This window comes from Oncorhynchus gorbuscha, linkage group LG09, assembly GCF_021184085.1.
Source record: "Oncorhynchus gorbuscha isolate QuinsamMale2020 ecotype Even-year linkage group LG09, OgorEven_v1.0, whole genome shotgun sequence".
NCBI lineage: Eukaryota > Metazoa > Chordata > Actinopteri > Salmoniformes > Salmonidae > Oncorhynchus > Oncorhynchus gorbuscha.
In genome coordinates, this window is record NC_060181.1 from 34,088,231 (window position 1) to 34,098,609 (window position 10,379).

Below are 10,379 nucleotides of genomic sequence, written 5' to 3' on the forward strand. Positions count from 1 at the left end.
GTCAGTTTTCTTTGAACATTAACACTTACAGTAAATGTTCACTCCAAAATGTAAGTTTTTCAGACATTTTCAGATCTACTGTTGTGTAGGTCCAGCTATACGCATCAATCCCAATATGAATGAGAAAGATGGGCACCATAGGCATACTAGAGCTGTAGCTGGATTTACATTTAACATTTACATTTAAGTCATTTAGCAGACGCTCTTATCCAGAGCGACTTACAAATTGGTGCATTCACCTTATGACATCCAGTGGAACAACCACTTTACAATAGTGCATCTAAATATTTTAAGGGGGGTGAGAAGGATTACTTTATCCTATCCTAGGTATTCCTTAAAGAGGTGGGGTTTCAGGTGTCTCCGGAAGGTGGTGATTGACTCCGCTGTCCTGGCGTCGTGAGGGAGTTTGTTCCACCATTGGGGAGCCAGAGCAGCGAACAGTTTTGACTGAGCAGATTTACACAACAGATGGTGTGGGACATAGATTAATCTCGACAGACAACTTTTGAAGTCCAAACATATCTGGAAAACTTAGATTTTGGAGTGAACTAGCCCTTTCAAATAGTGATAGTCAATTCCTATAGTTCTTTTCTTGATGAGGTGCTACACAAATTAGAATTGCGACTCGTCCTTGATCACCTGGCCAGCGGTCAAAATTAGCTATCGGACATCTTAACAATTTTATTTTCTAGTTGTATCTGGTTTTCTGGTTGTGGGGACCAGATGATAACCAATTTATGATGTCTTACTTCCTTTTACAGTTAGTACACAACCTGACCATGACATCAGAAAATATATCAGTCTGACATCATTGCAACCAGTTTTGCCCGCTTGTTGGAAAGTCAAGAGCGATGACGAACCTCACCAATAAACAACTGCTTACTTAAGTAGCAAGGTATAGTGAAAATAAGCGTACAATGAGCAAATTGGACTCCCAATCATCATGTAGTGTCCCAACAATTTTAATTTGAGAGTATCTATGTTGATTGTATGGTAGCAGGCTTAGTAGATGAGGGACCTCTCTCTCAGTTGAAGTTGATGATCATTTGAAGGAGGGGAGAGGCGGGGAAATCCATGGTGATGATTCCGAAGCGCCTGTTCTGTCCTATCAGTGCCATCAGGTAGTCGTATAGGCGGGCATTGATTCGCTGGGCGATGGCGTTGGGGTAGGCAAAGATGCCCGCTCCGCTGCCATAGGTGAGAAAGATATAGGCCTTGTTGCCAACAGGGGCAGCCTCCAGGTGTTCGTGCACACTTTGCCATTTCTCAGCCACATGCAGGAGGGTGGGGACCTGAGGAGACAACAAGCATATGAGACTCAACAAAAATGTTTAGCCACAATTTAATTTTCAAAATGACCGTCTCCTTACCTTCCAGTCGTCTGCAATGTCCAGGGAGCCGTAGCGCATGCCGAGGTCAGGTCCGCCAAAGTCCTGGAGGACAATGAGCTTCCCTCTCACCTGTCCCACAGTTGGCATGAGTCGACTGTGCCACAGCAGGTCCCAATCGGCGTAAAGGTGAATGTAGCCGACCACCGCCCCATAGATGTCAAAGGTCTCACTGAACTCCTCCTTGAGCCTCATCAGCACCATCTCGCTGGGGTACTCACGTAGGAAGTCAGCCACGCCCTCCAGCACGTCACCGAAGTGCGCCCGCTGGTAGGACACGCCGTGGTGGATGGTGAGGTTGCCACGCACATGGCGCACACGAACGTCCAGGAAGCGCACACCGGCACGCAACTGTGACGCCAGGCTCCAGGACTGGCACTCGGCCAAGGCGCCGCCGTAGATGGCCATGGTGTTGTGGGTGCCAGGCATGGTGACCTCGGACAGCGGGCGGCTGTCCGGGAGGTCCGCCATCCAGGAGGGGTTGAGGAACTCGGGGGCCGCAGTGTCGTCATAGTCAGGCCTCTGGATAGCGCTGTTGCTCAAACCAACAGCCCTGGTGGGTAATTAGATCAAAGGTCAATACTTAATCCCAAAGCTAGGTAATTATATTACTCATACACTATCTCCTTTGCTTCATAACTACATAAATCTTAGATTGGCCTCTTCTATATTGTTCTGTCCTCTCCAGTCATTCAGATTAGTGCGAATGAAGGAAAGAAGACTGAGTCTCCTTAAACTATTCAAGAATATTGAGACACAACCCCGGACTACCTTTGAAATAAGATACTCACCCCAGTAGGGTCATCAGCTCAATAAGTATCTTCCCCATCCTGGGGACTCCTTTGGTGCTTGCCATGTCTGATTCTTCAGTTATATTAATGGGGACTAAGTTTGGGGGCAAGGAAAGGAAGCACAGATGAATCTCTGGGAAATTGTTTGACGCTTCACTTTTAGAATAGCAGTGATACAGGAATTGTTTTGTCATTTTTGGTTTTGGGGGTTACAGGTACAATATCCATTTCCATTATAATCAGTTTATATAAAATCTACCCGTGGGCTGTCACAAGAAAAATGCAAGCAAGAAATACGGAGTTTTAAGTAATGGTAAATTCAGTATAAACAAGAAAAGATCATTGACATCATTATTTTACAGAATTAGGTACATTTGTCCAGGCCTCAATTATTCCTTGACTAGCAGCACCATTCATTTTCGCTGTCGATAATTCTAATGTTATCAGTTCTAATAGTAACGGTATCCACTGGTGAACTGGGAGAGAGTGAGGTAATTGCCATCTAAGAGCCAACATATATTTTTGCGCTCTCATTATTAAGTAACATAGATGCAAAGCATTGAATATTTACGATGATGCATTTTAAAATACATTTAGTAACTTTGCCCCAGAAGCAACTAACTGCAGGGCACTCCCACATCATATGAAGGAATGTGCCTACCTGATTCAGGGGACAGAGTGAACAGTTGGGGACAATTTCACCGTAAAACATTTCCTTGGTGTTAAATAGAGATAAATACAGATACCAAGGTCATATTGTTTCATATTAGGGTTGTTCAGATTCAATGATATCTGTCGACCATACTTTGTTAATGGCTAGTTCAGAATATGAGCTTTCCCAAAGTTGTTTATAGAGATCAGTCCTTTCGGGAGCCCAGATCATTCATGTCATGTATTGTATTGTCATGTCTTGTCCCTGTGCTTTCTCTTCTCTTCGTTTCCCCCTGCTGGTCGTATTAGGTTTATTTCTCTCTCTCTATCCCTCTCTCTCTCTATCGTTCCGTTCCTGCTCCCAGCTGTTCCTCATTCTCCTAACGACCTCGTTTACTCTCTCACACCTGTCCCCTATTTTGCCCTCTGATTAGGTCTCTATTTCTCTCTCGGTTTCTGCCTCTGTCCTTGTCGGATTCTTGTTTGCTTTGCCCTTGTTCCGTCCTGTCATGTTTTGCCTTTTCTTCAGATGCTGCGTGTGAGCAGGTGTCTCTGTCCGCTACGGCCCGCGCCTACCCGAAGGGACCTGCAGTCTGTTGCCGCTTGTCCTGCAATTCTCCTCAACAACTAGAGGATTTATGTTTTCCCTGTTTGGACATCTCCTGTAAAGATTGAGGATTATGTTTTCCCTGTTTGGACTTTAATAAACTCAGTTTCTGTTAAGTCGCTTTTGGGTCCTCACTCACCTGCATAACAATTCATTTATAAATCCCATCATTGGATGGTTTGGTAGTTGGGTTTCCCAAGAGACTCCATAGGCCAGCATAGCTGATCTAAATTGTAAATATTGAAAAAAGGAGTTGCCTGGTATTGTGTATGGATCCTTCAAATCTGTGAATCTTCTCAAACCATTACTGTCCATGATATTGGCTAGGGAACAGATTCCACATTTGGACCATTGGGGGGGGGGATGCAAAAGGCTGCCCTCCAGATCACACGTCATTATTGAAATATTGGAGTATGGGTATGCCATTTTGATTCCCATTTCCTTTGTTTTCAATTTTGCGCCAGATAGAGATTGTGTGAGCAATAATAGGACCAAAGCGTAGTATAATGTCACGGCGGTATAAAGGATCAGGAGACATGCGTAGGAATGGCACGGGACGAAGACCAAACAAACACGTATACAAAACATAGGGTTGAGACCCAAACAAAAGAGTGAGGAATACCTCGAATAAATACACAATCGCACAATGATTATCACACGGGACGAAACCCGTAATCATCTGCACATTACACGAAAGCCAAAACAATACAGCACAGGTACTCACACGAACCAACGGACATTGGAACAATAATCGAAAGGACAATGGTGAACAAAGGCCACACTTATACAATTACTAATCAAATGGGAATAGGGACCAGGTGTGCGTAATGACAGTTCCGGAGTGATCCGTGACATTTACATTGTTCAAGGGATATATGAGGGAAGACCATCTCTTCCAGGGCAATAGGAGACACCATATGTCTCTCTATACTCAGCCAGGGAGCGGTAGAATCATGTCTAAACCAATTTAGGATGGGACGAAGCTCTAGTAGCTGGAAATACAATTTAAATTTATAAATACAATTTAAAGTTTGGTACGTCTTTCCCTTGAAAGTTTGTTAATTTTAGCCAGGATTGCTTACCTTTCCATATACATTTAGAGACCACACTATGTAGTTTGTCCCAATAGCCAGAAGGGGGAGCAATGGGAAGCATTGAACTACAGAAATTCAGCCGTGGCAGTAGACTCATTTGACAATAGATATTCTGCTGGTTAAAGCAACTGGGAAGTTATTCCATCTACTGAGGAATGGATTGAATTGATTTAAGCATTTTGTTACATTTAAAACAATGCCATTATTTATTAAATAAATTGTATCAATAGCATGTCAACTATTAAGGGGTTTATGAATGCTTATTCATGAAAGTTATTAGAAAATGTTAACAAAACCTGTTGTCTGAAATCAACACAAGCAACTTATTGTCAGCCTGTTGCTCTTTTGTTTTTCGTAAGAGGCGCAAATGCCAACAGATACATGTTTTTCTGCTTTTTTGGGGAGGAGGTCAGGTGGTTATCTCAATTGGAACTACAGTGCCTTCAGAAAGTATTCATACCCCTTTACGTATTCCACTTTTTGTTGTGTTACAGCCTGAATTCAAAATGGATTAAATAGTTTTTTTTCTCTCACCCACACACTATACCCCATAATGACCAAGTAAAGATATGTTTTTAGAAATTTTTGCAAGTCTATTGTAAATGGAATACATAAATATCTCATTTACATAAGTATTCACATCCCTGTGTCAATACTTTGTAGAAGTACCTTTAGTGATTACAGTTGTGAGTCTTTTGGGGTCTCTAAAGAGGTCTCTAAGAGGTTTGCACACTTGGATTGTACAATATTTGCACATTATTCTTTTTTAAATTCTTCAAGCTTTGTCAAGTTGATTGTTGATCATTGCTAGAAAGCCATTTTCAAGTCTTTCCATAGATTTTCAAGCCAATTTAAGTCAAAACTGTAACTCGACCACTCATGAACATTCAATGTCGTCTTGGTAAGCAACATCAAATCAAATTTTATTGGTCACTTACACATATATAGCAGATGTTATTGCGGGTGTAGCTAAATGCTTGTGTTCCTAGCTCCAACAATGCAGTAGTATCTAACTATTTGGTACATCAGTGTAGATTTGGCCTTGTGTTTTAGGTTATTGTCCTTCTGAAAGGTTGGAAAGCAGACTGTACTAGGTTTTCCTCTTGGATTTTGCTTGTGCTACTACAGACTACAAAGGGAAGCACAGCCGAGAGCTGCCCAGTGACACGAGCCTACCTACATGTATTCCGTTTTGTTTTATCCCCCCAAACAACTAGTCCATGCTGATGATAAGCATACCCATAACATGATGCAGCCCCACAACACTTTAAAATATGAGAAGTGGCACTCAGTGATGTGTTGGATCTGCCCCAAACATAACGTTTTGTATTCAGGACAAAAAAGTGAATTTCTTAGCAATTGTTTTTCCAGTATAACTTAACAGGATGCATGTTTTGACATTTTTGTTTTTCTTTACAGGCTTCCTTCGTTTCACTCTGCCATTTAGGTTAGTATTGTGGAGTAACTATGTTGTTGATCCATCCCCGGTTTTCTCAAACTCAAGATGTTTTAATATGACAATTGGCCTCATGATGAAATCCCATGAAATCTCTCCAGAAACTGAGTTAAGAAGAATGCCTGAATCTTTGCAGTGACTGGGTGTATTGGTACACCATCCAAAGCCTAATGACTTGCTTCACCATGCTCAAACGGATATTCAATATGTGCTTATTTTTTATTTTGTTCACCCATCTACCAATTGGTGCCCTTCTTTGCAAGCGATTGAAAAACCTTCCTGGTCTTTGTGGTTGGATCTGAACATGAAATGCACTACTCAATTGAGGAACCTTACATATAATTGCATGTGTGGAGTACAGAGATGGGGTAGTCATTCAAAAATCATGTTAACCACTATTATTGAACACGGAATGAGTCCATGCAACTTATTATGCAATTTGTTAAGCACATTTTTACACCTGAACTTATTTAAGCTTGACATAACAAACGGGTTGAATACGTACTGACTCAAGACATTTCAGCGTAGAAAAATTATAATAATAATTTAAAATATGTTCTACAAAGAAAATTTCACTTTGAAATGATATGGTATAGGGTTTAGATCAGTAACACAACATCTAAAGGTAATCCATTTTAAATTCAGGCTGTAACACAAAAAAATGTGGGAAAATGAAAGTGGTGTGAATACTTTCTGAAGGCACTGTATACCGTATGCACTTGTGGACACAGGTGAAACCTAGAGTAGCTTTCCCACCACAAAAGGTAAAGGTTCTGTAAAAGTTAAAGATCACACTATTGATTATCTAACTCTTATCAAACTTAAGTTGCATAAATAGAAACATAACAACTTTATTTCTTATGCTGACTGTGCTAGTTTAAATTATTTGTCACTTGTTACCTATTTTAATACCTGTGCTTATAGATTTGTTTTAACTTACAGTAGTTTATTTTCAGTTATTACTTGCTTTGTCAGAGTTGACCGCAGAGTGATTTCCTAGATGATCCCTAAATTAATATATCCTCCTTTTCAAAAACATGTTTAACCTCAAAACCAGACTTAAAGATAATATAAACCTAGGATGCAATTGCATGTTGCTCAAAAACAGCACAGATGTACAGTAGGCGTAATAAAAGCAAGCAAACCCATGAAAAAGTTGGCAGTGATATGGGCAAAGTGCAGGCAATGGATGAATTTGATGTGAACCCAGTTCACCCCACAAGGAATTTCTATGGCAGGCTAAACCTTTCTAAGCCCAGATCCAAACATGAGTTCCTCCATTCTAGCCACCACAGTATCAATGCCCTTGTTACCTGAACCCAAAAGGTGTGAGTCTTCGGCCTGACAACCCTGCAGCCAAAGGAGGACAGCGAGCAAGAGAGAGACAGAGACGGACTGAGTGAACGAGTGAGGGGGCATGTTGATGGGGGATGTTGATGTAGCAGATCCCATGGAAAGCTATGTGGGTTCAACATCAGTGTGTGAGAGGGGGGCGCTCGCTCGCTTGACCGATCACGCCACTGTTGTTTCAGACCGACTGTTCGGCGTGCACACACACACACACACACACACACACACACACACACACACACACACACACACACACACACACACACACACACACACACACACACACACACACACACACACACACACACACACACACACACACACACACGTAATTCATAACCACCCAGGCAACTGCGTAACCATAAAACGTCACATTGTCGTATGTTTGCTGTGCTTGTGTGATATTAACTGTGCCTTAGTGACAAATAGAAATATATTAAGTGAATATTAACTTTTTGGTAACACTTTACTTGATGCACAGCGTGACAACACGTTATGAGACGGTCATAACCATGTCATAATATGTCATAGCAGCTGTCATAACCTGTCACAATATGGTCATAACACTGTCATGACGCATATATGTTGTGACATATATTGCGTTATTTTATGATTGGTTATGACACCTACAAAGGAGTGTCAAACCCACATTTTTGAAAAGTGTTTTTTCCCTACCAAGAAGTTTTCTTTTGTTTAAAAGTTGGTTTCTTAAGTCCTTTGTTGTTGTTATAATTAATTCTCCACAGTTATGTTTGTTTCATCATTAAATAACTTGTAGAAAATGCACTTTATGACACTGTCAAGAAACATTATGACCATCATAATCATATAAGCCAGATAGACCTACCTATCACGTACATGCCCTTATGTCAGTCATCAGTCAAAAAGAGGGTGTCTTGTCCTGCTCCTGAAATCTGTTCCTGCATTCATCCCAGTCACCAGAAACAGATCATTGGGGTATGTGCATGTCTCACTTCAATGTGTGCGCAATTACAATAATAATTCAATATGGTTAATCTCACAAAATGTTATATTACAAACATACTGTTCAGAAAATCTAATCAAATTTTATTTGTCACATGCGCCGAATACAGCAGGTGTAGACCTTACAGTGAAATGCTTACTTACAAGCCCTTTACCAACAATGCAGTTTTAAGAAAAATACCTGAAAAACTAAGAAACACCGGGGACCGGTAAGTTGAGGTAATTGAGGTAATATATACATGTGGGTAGTGTTATTTAACTGACTTATGCATAGATAATAACAGAGAGTAGCAGCAGCGTAAAAGAGGGGGCAATGCAAGTAGTCTGGGTAGCCATTTGATTAGATGTTCAGTAGTCTTACGGCTTGGGGGAAGAAGCTGTTTAGAAGCCTCTTGGAACTAGACTTCGGTACCGCTTGCCGTGCGGAAGCAGAGAGAACAGTCTGTGACTAGAGTGGCTGGAGTCTTTGACAATTGTTAGGGCCTTCATCTGACACCGCCTGGTATAGAGGTCCTGGATGGCAGGAAGCTTGGTCCCAGTGATGTACTGGGCTGTACACACTACCCTCTGTAGTGTCTTGCGGTCGTAGGCCGAGTACGAGGCAGTGATGCAACCAGTCAGGATGCTCTCGATGGTGCAACTGTAAAACCTTTTGAGGATCTGAGGACCCATGCCAAATCTTTTCAGTCTCCTGAGAGGGAATAGGTTTTGTCGTGCCCTCTTCATGACTGTCATGGTGTGCTGGGACCATGTTAGTTTGTGGACACCAAGGAACTTGAAGCTCTCAACCTGCTCCACTGCAGCCCCGTCGATGAGAATGGGGGTGTGCTCGGTCCTCCTTTTCCTGTAGTCCACAATCATCTCCTTAGTTTTGATCACGTTGAGGGCGAGGTTGTTGTCCTGGCACCACACAGCCAGGTCTCTGACCTCCTCCCTATATGCTGTCTCGTCGTTGTTGGTGATCAGGCCTACCACTGTTGTGTCATTGGCAAACTTAAAGATGGCGTTGGAGTCTTGCCAGGCCGTGCGGTCATGAGTGAACAGGGAGTAAGTACCCTTACCATCTGGGGGCAGCCCGTCAGGAAGTCCAGGATCCAGTTGCCGCGTGGGGTGTGTAGTCCTGGGGTCCTTAGCTTAGTGATGAGCTTTGAGGGCACTATGGTGTTGAACACAAAGCTCTAGTCAATGAATAGCATTTTCACATAGGTGTTCCTTTTGTTCAGGTGTGAAAGGGCAGTGTGGAGTGCAATAGAGATTGCATCATCTGTGGATCTGTTGGGGCAGTATGCAAATTGGAGTGGGTCTAGGGTTTCTGGGATAATGGTGTAGTCATTTGGGCAGGTTACCTCATGGTTATTGGGGCACAGGAACTATGGTGGTCTGCTTGAAACATGTTGGTATTACAGACTCAGACAGGGAGAGGTTAAAAATTACTATTATTCATTTATTTATTTATTTATTTATTCATTTAACCTTTACTTAACCTTGCAAGTCAGTTAAGAACAAATTCTGTTTACAATGACGACCTACCGGGGGACAGTGGGTTAACTGCCTTGTTCAGAATGACAGATTTTTACCTTGTCAGCTTTCGGTTACTAACCACTAGACTACCTGCCGCCCAAATGTCAATGAAGACACTTGCCAGTTGGTCAACGCATACTCAGAGTACACATCCTGGTAATCCGTCTGGCTCTGCGGCCTTGTGAATGTTGACCTGTATAAAGGTCTTACTCACATCGGCTGCAGAGAGTGTGATCACACAGTCATCCGGAACAGCTGGTGTTCTCATGCATGTTTCAGTGTTACTTGCCTCGAAGCGAGCATAGAAGTAATTTAGCTCGTCTGGTAGGCTCATGTCACTGGGCAGCTCTTGGCTGTGCATCCCTTTGTAGTCTGTAGTAGTTTGCAAGCCCTGCCACGTATGATTCGATCTTAGTCCTGTATTAACGCTTTGCCTGTTTGATGGTTCGTCGGAGGGCATAGCGGGATTTCTTATAAGCTTCCGGGTTAGAGTCCCACTCTTTGAAAGTGTCAGCTCTACCCTTTTGCTCAGTGCGA

General features: G+C 42.3%; 1 protein-coding gene across 1 annotated transcript; it reads right to left on the bottom strand.

Annotated features, from left to right (window-relative positions):
• Positions 1-460: 460 nt before the first annotated feature.
• Positions 461-7,491, bottom strand: si:dkey-266f7.9 (uncharacterized protein LOC100006223 homolog). Its single transcript, XM_046360894.1, has 4 exons — positions 7,301-7,491; positions 2,180-2,273; positions 1,371-1,941; positions 461-1,292 (listed from the first exon to the last, which is right to left on the bottom strand). Exons 1-4 carry the CDS (start codon positions 7,437-7,439, stop codon positions 1,026-1,028), a joined length of 1,071 nt encoding a protein of 356 aa, XP_046216850.1. The 5' UTR covers positions 7,440-7,491; the 3' UTR covers positions 461-1,025.
• Between the last annotated feature and the right edge of the window lie 2,888 nt (positions 7,492-10,379).

Excerpts from the sequence above, each read along its gene's own strand:
- si:dkey-266f7.9 (XM_046360894.1), bottom strand. The coding sequence starts at position 7,439 with ATGGGATCTGCTACATCAACATCCCCCATCAACATGCCCCCTCACTCG. Across the intron at positions 2,274-7,300 it reads CTCACACCTTTTGGGTTCAG|TCCCCATTAATATAACTGAA; the intron begins GTAACAAGGGCA and ends CCCCAAACTTAG. Across the intron at positions 1,942-2,179 it reads GAGCTGATGACCCTACTGGG|GGCTGTTGGTTTGAGCAACA; the intron begins GTGAGTATCTTA and ends ATTACCCACCAG.